This window comes from Centrocercus urophasianus, unplaced genomic scaffold (assembly GCF_019232065.1).
Source record: "Centrocercus urophasianus isolate 14NV4802_14NV808 unplaced genomic scaffold, USGS_Curo_1.0 seq_13, whole genome shotgun sequence".
Classification (NCBI taxonomy): domain Eukaryota; kingdom Metazoa; phylum Chordata; class Aves; order Galliformes; family Phasianidae; genus Centrocercus; species Centrocercus urophasianus.
In genome coordinates, this window is record NW_024884475.1 from 39,039,968 (window position 1) to 39,054,720 (window position 14,753).

The following is a 14,753-nucleotide window of genomic DNA, read 5'->3' on the forward strand; positions in this document are numbered from 1 at the left end:
AATGCTGACAAGAACAGAGGAAGATTTTATTCCAAAGTGTTATTCCAAACTCAAGGTAGCAGTAATGAAAAAATTCAAAGATGAACAAAAAAATTCAAGTCCTAAGACATAATGAAGAAGATACTAGAGTAAAAAATACTATATAATTTTGCTGCTACTAAACAACCCAGTGAGAAAAACCCCAAGTTATCACTGGACTTTGAGGAAGAAAGATAATTTTTTTTTCAAAAACACCGCCAAAACCCAACCCCCAGATTCTGGAAGAGTGATGTACATTAGAACATTAAATCCTGAAAAAACTGTGCTGATGATCTCTTTGATGATCTCTTCGTTTATTTTTCTGTATGAAAACATCACTGGATCTTGGGTAGTGTGTGCTCTCTCTTTTGAAGCTCCCGACTGTTCCCAGACCATTGATTTCAGTGCTTTGTTTTTCCTGCTAGGTGCTGACTGGCTATCTTTGTCCTGCGACCTGCTTTTTTCAACAGGTGAAGACTCACATGTTCTTAAAACCTTTCTTACTAAACCGCACAACCCCAATCTAGTCTCATTTTCCCTTTTTTTTTTTTTTTTTTAGTGTAACTTTGACTGTTAATTGTTGCTTTCTTTTCAGTGAAATTCTGTCTGCAACTGAGACCCCAGATTTGTTCAAGTACTTCAGCAAAGTCCTGATGAAAGGTGAGAAAAACAAAACCGTGATGCATATTTGATATATCTCGTTCTTCTGTTTTATCAGTTAGTATTGTGTTTGTACCACCAGCATGCAACCATGATGCTAGGCTTTACTTAGCAGCAAAATATCAGTGACTCTTGATCAGTTTGTGATTTGTTCTAACTGCATTGTTTTTCATTCAACGCTGTAATGAATATTTTTCCTGTACTGTACTACTGCAGTTGCTTAGTTATACTTATGTCAAATGTTTAATTTGTTTTCACAGAACACAGCTGGTGTTTTCCTAGGCTATTTCTGTAATATGCCAAGATGATTTTGACATCAGAAATGCTGCAGTGAGATCTGCAACAGTCTCTGTCCACTGTCTGTCACACATTTAATGAATAGTTTTTCCTTTCACTATATCATTAATGAAAATGTTGCCTGGCAATATACACAAGATGGATTATGAGAAGGCTTCATTTGGTCAACCTCTTCAATCTGACTCTGAAAAATTGTCTCTTATTATATACTTTAAATTCTGCAGCCTTCTGATGCTTTCTCTAAGTGTTTGTCTGCTGACCAAAAGTGTCACGTTTCATCTTAATGACATTTTGCTCATCTATCTTCTTCCTTGTTCTGCTTGGGATGACCAAGATAATCTTTCTGTGCTTAAAGGCAATTTTACTGTTCCCTACTGCAGCCCTTATTAGTGAATGAATGTTTTGTATTTCAAAGACAGTTCTATTAAAATATCCAAAAATATTTGGTGATTCAGAAATATTTTAAAAGTTGTTATGGTCAGATTTTTTCAATCTTGTTTTTCTTTATGATCCATAAGAAGCCAGATTAGAATACTTTTTTCTTTTTCTATGACCATTTCATACAAGAAAAATAATGTTCTGTAGCATAAGATTATGGACACATTTAAAACCTCATTTTCCATCCAGTTACCTTTTGTGTTGCACCTTATTTTTGGATTCAAGTGGGTTTAAGTTATTTGCTTTGGTTTAAATTTTACGTGTTCATGATCTTTTTGAATCAAGGGCATATGAGCTACACATTAAGTTATCACAGAAATTTCTCCCACATCTGAATGAAATTCATACACTTATATAAATTTCTGTTAGGCTCAGATCTGAAGGCAGACTGCATTTACAGTTTCATAGCTTGTCAGATTTTTCTCAGAAAGTGATGTTTTACTGGAGGCACCTCTTTACCTTGTTGACGGTGGAAAAAAATCAGGCATTGGCAGAACTATAGCTGGTGAAAATTGTACTGACTTCATTGGGTTTGTAGGTAAAGAACCACAGCACAGTATTCTCCACTATGATAACTCATATTCTCCTGTTTATACTTCATGAATATTTAGAAAAGGTACGCTTAGTATTTAATTTGTGCAACTACATAGCATTCAACCAATATCTTCCAATATGCTAAATGAGCTCCTTAGGCTGACAGCAGTTTTTCACTTCTTTTTATAAGTTCTGGACCCTGAAAGAAGCAAAACAACTATAAGCAATAAAATCAGAAGGATCGTGGAATCACAGAATCACCAAGGTCAGAAAAGACCTCCAAGATCATCCAGTCCAACCGTCCACCAACATTTCCCACTGAACCATGTCCCTCAGTACAACATTCAAATGTTTCTTGAACACCTCCAGGGACGGTGACCCCACTGTCATGCAGCTTGTGTCAGCACCTGACCACTCTTTAAGATAACGTACTTGCAAAAAAAATAATGTGTGTACATCAGTAAGTCAATTCCTTAACGTTTTATATCTTTGCGGGTTGTGTACAAACACATGTATGTATGATACTGCCGCTGCTCAGCTCAGATGGTCTTAGCTGGTTTTGTATTTGTTGGAAAAACACTGAAGTAGTTTTATTATAAAGAGCTAGTAGTGTGGTTCTTTGTAGATAGGCTGGGTAAAGCAGAGCTGAACATTTCTCAAGGGTCATGGAAAGCTTCTTAAGCTTCAGTTAAGGAATACATTGGAGAGAGATGAGAAATAAGGAAAATCAAGTGTACTCAAAGGTAGAGAAAAATTTAAGAAGCTCTGTAGTATGAAGTTCAAAAAGCTAAAATAACACAGGAAGGGTGAGAGAAAAGCAGATGTAGAGAAATAAGTACAGGAAATACCTTGACAAAATTTTGAATGTTCCTTCCCTCCCTATTGCAAAGGAATTTGTTTTAAAAGGAAATTCAGTCAAGTACTGTTAGCTAGAGAAAGATCTTTGGAAAAGTAACCACAGGAATTGTTGCAAATTGCAAAAACAGACTTTGTTTTTTGTTGCTTAATGGAGAAATTTGCACTTAAGTGCTTTCATTTTGATTAAGAACATACAGTTGAAAGTGGAACAAATACCTCTTTCACAAAACATGCCTCACGATTCTCTTCCTTGCAGCACTGTTCCCTCATGGCAGTAAAAGCCACGGTGATGGAAGTCAACTGCTCCTGTGTGATCTGGGGCTTGTATTTGATGAGGTTGATGAGCATTCTGCAAGGGAAGCAAAGTCCTGTGAAGCTGGAAGGTGAGCACGCAGCTTAAGAAGCACTTCTCAATCACTAGTCCAGTAAGATCTTTGTTTTCTTATTATCCACTTGCTTTCTATAGCTTTTTTCATCTTTATGAAACAAACAGGCAGGTATTTGCAGTGGGGAGCATCTCCCTATTCTCCTGTGAAGTAAAATAGTAGTGCTTGTTTTTGAAGTTGTTCCACCACTAATATCCCTGAACAAATCATAAACAAATCATTTGTGTTGTTACCACTCAAGAGTGTCCTAGATAATATAAGTTTAATATAGCATGAGTTATCCAAGATAACTTGTTTTTCCTTGTAGTGGGAGGTCCAGCATGACAATTGTTTCTGACAAAGGCGAACAAGCATCCAGAGATCAAAGGAGTGATTGGGTTTTGGATAAATACATAGGCTGTCTCACTGAGAGACAAGCTTCAGTTAAACCATAAAGGTCGTGCATTAGCTTCCTTGTTCTTCTGGTATGTTTTTATGATAGGACTTTCACAGTCTCTGTAGAGGACAGTGTGAGGAACTAACTTTGGGCACTTATTGCTTCCTATCTGGTGCTGTACATACCAGTACAGCTACCCACCTCTGAAAAATGACTTTCTTCTAATTAAAGGCAGATAAATACAGGTTCAACCAGACTGCAAAAGAAAGTAGGACAAAGATAAGAAGAAACAAAAGCAGTTAGGTAGGTGCGCTGCTGAGGCTGGACATGGCTGCTTTCCAAGGCATTTTATAGAAGGCAAACAAGTACAGTGGACAAGGAAAAGGTAAGCATTGCCAGGGTAAAAATAAGGAACACGGGTAAGAGAGTGAAAGAAACTCTCTTAGAGTGAAAGAAAGCCTTACTCCTGTTTTTTGTGCTGTAACTTTTCTTCTTCAGTTGTACACAAGTCTTCGTGGAAAGTGAACAGATCAGGTGTTAATGATAAAGGCACATAATTCTCGTCAATTTCTAGTTTCCCCATGCATGGCCTCCTGAGAGCATAGGAGCTACTACAGCAGTGGCAAACAGCAGGGTTTATCGGATTGGTCAGGTGTCTTCTACATATTTCTCCAAGCACAAGATCCAGCTTTACAGGAAGAGGTAAAAAACACAATTTCATGTTATTCCCTTATTTTAATAAATCCCTGATATAGATGCTGCTTTTAGTAAAGTTATAAATGATAACTGAGATTTAAATTAAGCTTTGTCTGTAAGATAAAAGGGATTTTTTCTGCTGAATGTTTTTCCTGAATTCGTTCTGCTAAATGGATTGCTTGCAGTGCATGCTCACAGAGAGTAATTCAAGCATTGACTTCAGTAACAGTGTTATGCTTACTGCAGGTGTTTATGTGGAAGTACCTCTTCAGGGCAGCTTAATACCTCACTGAGCATTTTGCTCATTTGCTAGTACTCCAAACTATTGGACTTTGCTTGTAGTAGGAATTGACAGAGCTTCAGGAAAAAAAATAGGACTAAGACTAGTAAGGAAACAAAAAAACCACCAAACTTACATTTTCCTCAGCACAAGGCAATAGCTTGTCCTGGCTTAACTGGCAGCATTTGGAGCCAATTGTAGTCATTTGCTTGGTGAATTTTATCAGCTCTGCAGATGTTAGCTGAGGCATCTTCTTGGTGAAGCTCAGGAGAAGCCTGAAATGATAATTTCTTTGATATTGGTGCTTACATTCAAGCAGCTAACAGTGAGCAAGCCGCTGCCTTCAACTGTGTAAGGCTCCAGCCAAATCCCACAGCAGAACACTCATTCCTACTAAGGCAGAACTCAGCCTGGTGTTTACAGACTCATGTAGGCAAGTATAAGCATGCTCCCTGTGAGATCTCTCCTTTTTCTGACCAGTCTCCTACCAGGCTAAATAAAATTAATGCTAATGTTGCTGTTTATATTTTGGTAGGCTCTCTTTTGAAATGGTATGTATATTTTCCCTGCTTTGTTCACTTTCCTGGGAGTGCAGGGAGCTTGTTTAGAAGCAAAACTGAACTCGAGTGACTTCTTGGCAGAGCTGATCTCAGCAGGAGATAAGCTCCAAAAAGTTGTTTTTTTTTTTTTTCCTACTTAAAAACTGTGCTTATTAGTCCTGGTGGCTGGGGGAGCCATAAAAACTGGTACACTAGGCAGAAGTAGCATACTGGATTTGTTGGAAACCTCTAGTTCCAGAAGTCTTTTAAAGACCGAACATGCCCAAGAGTACAAAAAGCTCTCTTTATCTTCCTCCCCCGACAAAGACAGCAGAAGCCTAATTTCATGCAAGCAGTTTATAGATTTGAAATTACTTACATACTTTGTTAGGCATGTGCTCATTAACATTGCAAATCAAGGCCAGAATTCCTGCAGGAGACTTGTGCCTGCATGTTGCATTGAAGCACAGCACACAGCTAAGCCAGTCTACTGTAGTTTATTTTTTGTTACAGTTGTTAGTATTTGCATTTGCTGATGGAATTAGAGAAAGGTCTTTTGCAGAAGGTGCAGAAATGGCCTTTTAGCCAAATTAATGACTCTTAAGTTACATCTCACAGCTCAAAATGCAGTTATAAAGCAAAGCAAAAACAAAAAACACCAATGCATAGCAAAAGTGAATGAGAGATTGAACAGGTTGTCATTTCACTGCCTCAGGAGCCAGGTGAGGAGAAAACTTTGTCTTGGAAGTTAGAAGGAAAGAAAATCTTACAACTTATTGGACCAAACATTCAGATGATGTCTTTTAGCCCAGCCTTTTTCTCATCTATGAATTAATTCTAGCCTACATTGTTCCCATCTGGTACAGGCATCAGGTAAGCAGAAAAATGTTTTAAAAACAAAAGATAAATACTCGTTTTGGAAATAGTAATCTCCTTTCTCCTTGTAAATGTCACAGCTTGTTTTCATCACACTTTCAGTTTCATAAATGTGTTTCTTCAGTTCTTCTTCCTGAGGAAACAGAATTAATTTGAGGAATCACTTTATCAGTGGGAATGCAGAATGTCCTATTGCCTTATGATGAGGCCTTGATCTCCATAGCTGCCTCTCACCTGAAATGCACCACTAAGTTTTAACTTCATTAGAAACCTGTCTAAAACCTCTAAACTGCCTGAATGTGACAGAAGTCCACTTCAATCATCTTTAAATATTATTTCTATAAGTAATGGAGGGCTAGGTTTGAGACAGAGTTCCTCTGAGCTTCAGACGTATGCAATGCAGATGTCTATATCTGAGACTGGCTTGGAAGGGACGTTAAAGCCCACCCAGTTCCAATTCCCTGCCATGGGCTGGTTGCCTCCCACGAGATCAGGCTGCCAAGGCCCCCATCCACCCTGGCTTTGAACACCTCCAGGAATGGGGCACCCACAGGTCTCTGGGCAGCCTGTGCCAGTGCCTCCCTGAGTAAGGCCTTTTCAATGTTCAAGTGGGCAAGTGGTGCTGCAGGGGAGCCTAACAGAGAGTGGGGCTCACAGAAATGCTGTCTCCATCCCTCCCACTGGCATCTCTATCTATCCATGTTAAATCATTATAGAATCAGCAGCAGCTTCTTGCAAATTATCCACAGAGAGAGGAGGAGGCTGGATACCAGAAATCAGACATGCACACCAAGAGAAGGTTTCTTCCTGTCCCATCCCCAGTAGCTCTGATACCCACAGAAGCACTACTTAGCCAGAACAAGCTGTGTGGTTGTGTGCCTGAATTCATCCATGTATTATAGAAGGCACTTACCCCTCTGCTGCAGCAGTTGTCTGGAGAGCCAGTTTTGCAGCACTCATCCAGTAGGTCCTCGTATCCTTTACCTATTCTTAAAAGCATTTGAGCAGAAAATTCAGGATGTCTTCTGGAATACTCATAAAGAAACCTGCAATATGTATGCATTGGGAATTAGCAATAAGACAAAACAATGGCTTTCAGGAGATTGGGGATGGTAAGGACAATAGGGATGCTTTTGGGTTGCTTTCATTTGACCTTCCATGTAATGGGAAGAATTTCACAAAATCACAGCCCAGAATTCAACTTGAACAGAACATGACTCATTAAGCTCTTCCTATCTAAATGAAATAATTTCCAGTAACAGAGCCATTTCTCAAAAGATCTTGAAAAGATTAGTTGTCCTAAAAGCAGTCACTCTACGTAGCATTGTGCTCAATCTCTTAGCTGCACTGTTCGTAAATGGAAGTGATGAATGTCATTTGAAGTAAATTAATTATCTTTATTTGTGACTTGATACTGTTTCTGTTGCAGCTTGTGGCTTTTTTTTTTTTTTTTTCCTAAATTTGCTACAGGTGGGGTCAGGGCTTTGTCAGATAAAGGAACATGTCTAGAAAAGAAATGGATCAAACCTGTTTAATCAAGACATAAGCATCATTTAGGTATGTGTTTTTATTCCCATGTAAGAGTGTATCAAAGCTAGATTTTGAGCCTAAGATCAGAACTGATAGTACCTAAATTTCACATGCATTTCCTCAGTTTTCTCTGAAATAATTGTGTCTTGTTCAGCATTTGTTCTCATTCCATACCCATTCCATACATACAAGACAACCTTGTGCAGTTCCTACATGCCCACATGCTCAGAGTGCGGACAAATCCAAGGCTAAATGAGCTGATCTTTATCTTTCAAACTGCCATCTTGTAACTCAAGTAGTAGAACAGCAAAATTGAAGACTGGAGGAAGATGCATGTTACCTGGCTAAGTGGGTATCTTTTTCCTGAGCAAAGCGTTCACATATTCCTTTGTCTTCTATAAACTCCCTAACCTGGGGAGACAAGTTTGCAGGTTTGTCATCATTTTCTGCATTAACAATGCATTCAGTTCTTTGGAGCAGTGGCTTTTCACAGCACTTTTTAATTTTACTTGATATGATGTCTTGGTTAGTGCAGACATAGTGTAGAATTTCTTCCTGAAAAGCAAACAAAGGAAGTTTAATAAGATTTTGGTCTTTTTTTAATTTTTAATTTTTTTTATTAGCACTGTTATCTCCATTTTACAACCAGAGAAGGGGACACTCAAAGGGGAGAAGGAGCTGAAAGCAGTCAGCTGTACAGACTGCTGTACAGTAGTCATATGGCAGAACAGGACAGAAGTCATGTTACTCTACCTGCTGAAGCCTTTTGCTTTCCATTTGATAGGTTCCAGATAACCACCTAAACAGAGAAGTTAGTTATCTAGCTAGGCATCACAGACAAGTAGTGAGATAGATGGGTTTGGTGTGTTAGAAAAGCAGAGAGAACAGAGGAAAGGCAGATACATGTTTTGCTGAAAACTGAACAGAAAATATATGGCACAGCTAGAAGCTGCAACAGGATTCCCTAGAACAGAATTAGACCGTTTTAGTCACAAAGTTGATTTGCTGACTTTTTTTAAAGACTTCATGACAGAAAAAAGTAAACTGGGATAATCAACCATGATTTTAGTCTGAAAAATTAATCTCTAGAGAAAACGGTACAACACAGAAGGAAAAAAAAATCTGAAAACAAGAAGGAAAGGCATATAATTTCTGCAAATGTACATAAATATTAAATGTTTTACCCTATCACGCATACACTCCAGCATATCTCCACGACAGCAGTCTTTGTGCATGTTAGCAATATCCGACACAAGTTTGGTAACAGTAAAAAAATCAGCTTTAGGGAATTTCTGGCTTATCTGCACAAGTTTCCTAAAATGAAGAAAAATAGTTATTGCTAATATTCTCAGTGTGAAACTGTGATAGCTTCCATTACTTGTCTGTAGAGGGCTGTATGCAAACTGGTCAGAAATGGCCTGTTACTGCTGTCACTGACATTGATAAAAAAAATGCCAATTGAAGCCAAAGGCTGAGATATTCAGAGTTATCTTAGGATCTCCGGTGAAATTTAGTGTGAGAAAACAGAAATGTGGTAGATGAATGTGAAATTACAATAACAATCTTGTGTCTTATATGAGCTAAACTGTATTTGGCTCGTAAACATTAAATCACCAAGAGAAAACAGTGACTACTGTCATGCATCAATTTGTACTAGTCCATTTGCCTTGTTAGGTGCTACTGATGGCCTGCACAGAAAGACGATGTTGCAATATTCACATCCATTTTATTGCATGCAGGTGAAGATCTGCTTTCAGCTGACATTTGACATCCACAATGTATTTCAAAATGCGTATGCCTAAGGGACTACAGTGAAGCAGCCAGGAAGCCCTGGAACAAGCAACATATTGCATCTTAACAATGAGTGTGGCCAGTCTACTGCTGAAGCAAAGAAGCCAAAGCCTTGTTTTGTGAGCATCAGGAAGACTCACAGAGCCTTTATGGTCCGTTCTCCAAACTTCTTCAGGATTCCACATGTGTGTTCCTGCCTCAGGCCATCTTCTCTGATGGGCTTCACCACCTTTGGGGCCTAGTAGAAAGACAGTACAGACTGTGAAAATGGAAGAAAGCCAAGGAAATGCTTTGTGGTAAAACTACTGATTTAAGTAGTTAAGTAGAGTTCAAGTCATATTTCACCCTGTCCTTAGCAGGGTGAATTCTAACATCAGATACAGAGGCTGAAACAGAAATAATCAATAGCTCTGTTTGAGCATTTGTTTTGTTATGGGAAAGCCATTGGTCCCATGCTACAAAACCAAACCTCACTTTGTAATACCTGTCTCCGAAAGCATTCCTCCAGGTTATGAGTGGAGTCTTCAGCACTTCTGCAGCAGTCCTTCATCATCTCATCATAATGGATAGCAACAGAAAGGATTGTAGGGGCATAGAGGAAAGGATGCCTTCTGGAAACCTCATAGATAAAACTAAAACAGAGATAAATGTTTTTAATATCAGATTAAGCCTTGAAACGTAGGGAGCTGCAGTGGTATTGTAGCAAAACAACAAGCTGTATGATGCAGTGTGTCTTGGAAGAATTCTGACATTTTTCTGGAAATTAAAGGCTGAGATCCTTCCAGTTCTGGTCTAGAGGCAGCGGAACATCTGCTTGGCTTTTAAGGACTAAAGACAAATCCCTAGTATTTCAGGTGAATGCTTTATTTAAACTACAATGAGATATATCAGATTGTTTTATTTTTTATTTGTTTGGACCTATATTCAAAGTAGGCTTTGGTAGAACAGGTTTCACATGATGAGAAATAGACCTGGATGAATTATTCAAATATTTATCATTTGGAAGAAAAAAGAGGATGGCTCTACAGCAAGTCTCATTGAACTTTTTGGTTGATACTGCATTTGTGGTCTCAAGGCTCGTAACCACTATATGCAGACAACAAATCTATGAGTCATTTACTTACTATCCTGGTAATGAATGGCGATGCTCTGAATAATTTTTGCAGGCAACTTCAGCATTTGGCCTTTCAAAAGGAGAAATGAATCCTTTTGATGAATTTTTAAGGGAGAGGAAGCAATCATTTCTTTCAGGGTCCTTTTTAGCACAGCAGTCAGTAAATCCAGGAAGATTGTCCTCCTGGCATATAGTGTTGAGGAAGATCCTGTCCTGTGAAAAATTAGAAAAAAAGCTAATGTGTGTGAGGATTCTATTTCACCCCCATGAGTTTTCTGAGGAGACTTTTTAACCCAAAAAGCCCTAATTTGTGTAAATGTATAGTTTCTCTCTTTACTACCGCTGCTTTGCCTGCAGCGTCAGAGTGACTTCTAAAACATATGTCAATTTCTGGTACCTACTATTATGCCAAGATAGACTTTATTATGAGACAGTTTTCAAACATATTGTTCAGCTTCCACTGAACTTAAAACATTCAGACCCTCATTTCTTGACTAGAGTCAAGATGATTGTTTGATTTGTATATCTCAACGGGATCCATATTCTTTTCTAATTAAAATCAGTGTGTAGTGACAAGTCTCAGGTTTGTGTAACAACAGTTCTCAGGTTCCTTGTTCATCACATAGCAATGCTCAGGTTTGCTGTCAGTCATGCTTCAGCTGGGAATTGTTTTAATTCAGGATTTGCATCAGCCCCTTGCTTAACAAATACAGGAGTTGTAACAGACTGATATCCATTTTCCATGATTCAATCTGCTGATCTCTGACAGTGCATTGAAGTGGACTCCACTGAATACTAGCAATGTGAGTTAATGGAGTGGAGAAAGCTCCTATGAGCATCATAGTTGCTAGAAATATCTATTCTGACTTCTACTGAGTTCTGTTATGATAGACATAAAAGCACAAGTTTACAAATGTTTTAAGAGGTCAAGGATTTCAAAAGCTACTGTGTTATTTTCTATGAAGGACTTTGTCATCCTTTGCTCATCTTGAGATGTCTTTTAGGTGGGAGCATGGAGAAGGAAAGAGTCAATAAGAGCAAACATTCACACACAAGTAAACCATGTCTCCTAATATCTTACTCCTGCTGGAAAAATGCATACCAGTACCCTGAAATTATGTCACTTCTGAAAATCTGTACTGCATTAAAAGTACAAGCTTGCTTACCAAAGGCTTCTGACAGTTTGGATTGTCTCTGTCTACATCAGTGCACCTTTTGGCAAAGTCTGTTACAGCTTCAGCCATTTTAACCACTTGGCCAAATGTGTTTCCTTGCACGTACTGCGCAAACATGATCATGGCTCTATAAGAAGAATGGAGATCATTAAGAATGCTTCTGTCTATCTAAAAAATAAAAATAACTGTATTACTTTTTGCACGAGACAGTAAGAGAGCTTCTATCACCAATTCGCTCAGGCTGATGGAACAGGGAGTGTGCAACTTGCATTGCGTGCTCATCTCCAAATGACACAAAATGCCATAGGAATGTTCACAGGCAGCAAATTTGCAAGTAGATTCTTTACCCAGACAACTTACATGGCTTTAAAATTGTTCTCTTGCAGCTGAGAAAACCGTTGGCTGATGCTGTTTTTTTCCTCTGAAAAACAAGATAATTAGCGTTTGAATAGAATATGTTTCAAATGCTTCATCAAATACTTTTCTTTTTTAAATATACAGGAGTTTCAGAAAAACAGAATGCAGTGCCAGTAGTACTATTACTAAGGTGGAGGGCATGAGGCAATGCTATCTATTTGACTTGAAGGTGGGAAACAATTTGTTTTTGAGCTAAAATGTAATTTCCCTGCCTATTTCATGCTTTGCAGAAGGGAGATACAATCAAACTTAGAAGGTGTTCAGCTATGATGGTACACATCATGTGATTAAATAAACGTCTTAGAAACCATTTGTTGACTTGTCTTAGCTATTTAAAAGTGTACTTGATGATCATTTGGCTGCAGGTGAAAGCTTCCCTGTGTAGAAAATACGCAGTAAATTGAAGACCACCTTGGTGAACAAAAAATCACAGAACTTCATCCTTCTCTATTAACTGGCCCTGTGGAACACGAATGTGTCCAATTTGTCTGAAGATTATATGCAAATATTTTCCTTTGCCAGTGGATCTTTTATTAATGGCCAAGCCTAAAGCCTACTGTTTCTTGTGTTTCTTGTTTCCTAGAGAATACTTTCAGAGAGTAATTTTGAAATTAGGAGCATCTTCCCTAATCAGGATGGTTCTATCTCACACCCATGTCAGTAGTTCGGAGAGCAGTATAAAAGAATCAGGCAAAAACTAAGAGTTAACCCAGTTTCCCTAAGTAATGAGGAAATGTCAGTTGGAATGATGATTAAAGATGAATAGGAAAAACAGCAGTTGTTAGTGCATTTGAAAGTTCTAAAGATGAGAACATTTGACCAATGATAGAAATATATAATGTGAAAGACTCATTTGACCTGCACACTGTGGGAGGATTTCAGTTTTCTCTTTTTTGCGACTTAAAACTTAGTGCCAAATGCAGTCATCATAGGCTACTTCAGCGGTTAATGGAGAGTAAGACTTATCCAAAGAATAATAAAGAGCAATTTCCTGACACAGCTACACTGAATAACTAGCTGGATGTCACATCCTCTTCTTTACTTAAATATCTTTCTCCCATGGACTATGTATGGATGCTAGAACAACTTGCAGTCTTTGCTTCAACAGGTTTTGGAATACTTGAAATTTAGTGGAATAACCACACTCCTATAGATTAAATTGCCTTTTAGTGGGCATCCTCTTTGCATGGACTAGCCTGTATCATGCAGCTCATGGGCTCTCAAGACATTAGGAAGTGATATTTTTAAGGCTGATCACAGAGCTGGAATTATACAGCTACAGTTCTGTTGCATACCTTTCACTTACAAGAGAACTCCAGTGTAGAACTAGCAGTGATAAAACAATACTAAATAACCATGCATGCTAAGATGCAGTCATCAGTATTATATGAAAGAACAGAATAAAAACATGAGGTATGTTCTTACCTGTGTCCCGATAACTTCTTGGCAGGGCTCTGACTATAGTAAAACTTACTAATAAAATAATATAGATTACTGTTCTCCAGTTCATAATGTCAGCCTTTGGCAGGGACGGAGATAGGTTTAGTTTATCTCTGAAAATCAGAAAGACTTAAGGCAAACGACATATATACTCTACCAAACAATTTCTGGTTAATCAAAACCCTTGTAGTGTCACATATAACATTAACCCTTCTAGAATATTCCTACAATAATTAAACATGCCATTATTTGCTCAGTGTGATGAACTGATCAACTTGTTGCAAAGAAATGACTTTGTAGATTCTTTTTTCCCTGAAATTTAGGTAGACATTTTTAACTTATCACACTTCAAACAAGAAGTTTAAACATTCTCTGCGCTTTTTATCATAAATGTAGATCTCTTCTACTTACAGATTTGCTCAAAGGTGATTGCTGTGCAGAAGGCTCCTTCCTAACATGTTGTTAACCAAAGGATCCCAAGTTCATCTGTTACCCTGAGATTTTTGCTTTTGCTTTCTTGCTGAAAAAGCCATCTTTTGCTCCCTTAGTCCAAGGTGTCATGGTGAAAAAGTTGAATTAAGTACCCTATACAGGTATATATATATATATATATAGGGTATATATAAACATTAACAATTAGCATAAAAATGTATCTGAAATCTTCAAACAAAATCAACTTGAAAACTGAAGAAGGAAGGGGGAAAAAGGGTTTTGACTTATTTAATGTCTTTTTTAAAAAGTATGCTATAGCATAATTGTTACCAAAATGGTCAATTTTTTGAGACAGAATGGCTTAAGAGAGCCATGGGTATTTTTAACTAAAAGATGAGTGGACAAGTACAGGTATATTCAGTTTGAGGGAGGAAAAAAAAAGAGAGAAGTTTTTATTTCTTTAGTGAGAAACTGGCAATATTCTTTGTTTCATTCTGAAGAAGGATGATGAGGCTTTTCTGATCTCACATGAGGCAGTATCAAAAGGAAAAAGGATTCTGAGCGAAGATGGTAGCATGGAGGCAGTGTGGAGACTGCTTGGTGCAGTCCCAGATCAGTTTCCTCAGAAGCAGCGGAGAGAGATACAGATTAATCCCGTTATTTTTATGATCAAATGCAATCGTGTTATGGAAAGCTATAAAAATAAGAACAGGGAAGGTGTATTTGCTTGAAGAAAGATTCAGAAGCAGCTGAGACTCTGATGCTAGAGGCTTTTTATAGCAGGTTTATAGAGTGTGAGAGTTTATTGATGTGTAATGTGCCATCCTAATTATTTCAGGAAGCCGCACTTGGCTGCTGAAGCGCTTAAACTCAGTGTCTCCTCTGCCCCTCACCAT

The 14,753-nt window shown here is 38.1% G+C and overlaps 1 protein-coding gene and 1 long non-coding RNA gene across 2 annotated transcripts; one reads left to right on the top strand and one right to left on the bottom strand.

The window, feature by feature from the left end:
* Positions 1-107: 107 nt before the first annotated feature.
* On the bottom strand, positions 108-13,503 carry LOC122157283 (alpha-fetoprotein-like). The gene is made up of 14 exons (XM_042812844.1): positions 13,411-13,503; positions 11,929-11,989; positions 11,560-11,695; positions 10,404-10,606; positions 9,764-9,911; positions 9,420-9,517; positions 8,673-8,802; positions 7,829-8,043; positions 6,872-7,004; positions 5,994-6,091; positions 4,680-4,818; positions 4,032-4,255; positions 3,022-3,154; positions 108-2,146 (listed from the first exon to the last, which is right to left on the bottom strand). The coding sequence occupies exons 1-14, from the start codon at positions 13,493-13,495 to the stop codon at positions 2,102-2,104; spliced, it is 1,848 nt and encodes a 615-aa protein (XP_042668778.1). The 5' UTR covers positions 13,496-13,503; the 3' UTR covers positions 108-2,101.
* LOC122157288 lies at positions 2,266-12,295 on the top strand. Its single transcript, XR_006167830.1, has 4 exons — positions 2,266-2,407; positions 3,062-3,188; positions 3,799-3,952; positions 4,066-12,295. It is a non-coding gene; the product is annotated as an uncharacterized LOC122157288 (long non-coding RNA).
* Positions 13,504-14,753: the final 1,250 nt, after the last annotated feature.

Excerpts from the sequence above, each read along its gene's own strand:
- LOC122157283 (XM_042812844.1), bottom strand. The coding sequence starts at position 13,495 with ATGAACTGGAGAACAGTAATCTATATTATTTTATTAGTAAGTTTTACT. Across the intron at positions 7,005-7,828 it reads AAAGATACCCACTTAGCCAG|GTTTCTTTATGAGTATTCCA; the intron begins GTAACATGCATC and ends TACATATTGCAG. Across the intron at positions 2,147-3,021 it reads AGGCATGTTTTGTGAAAGAG|GGTCCAGAACTTATAAAAAG; the intron begins GTATTTGTTCCA and ends TGCTTCTTTCAG.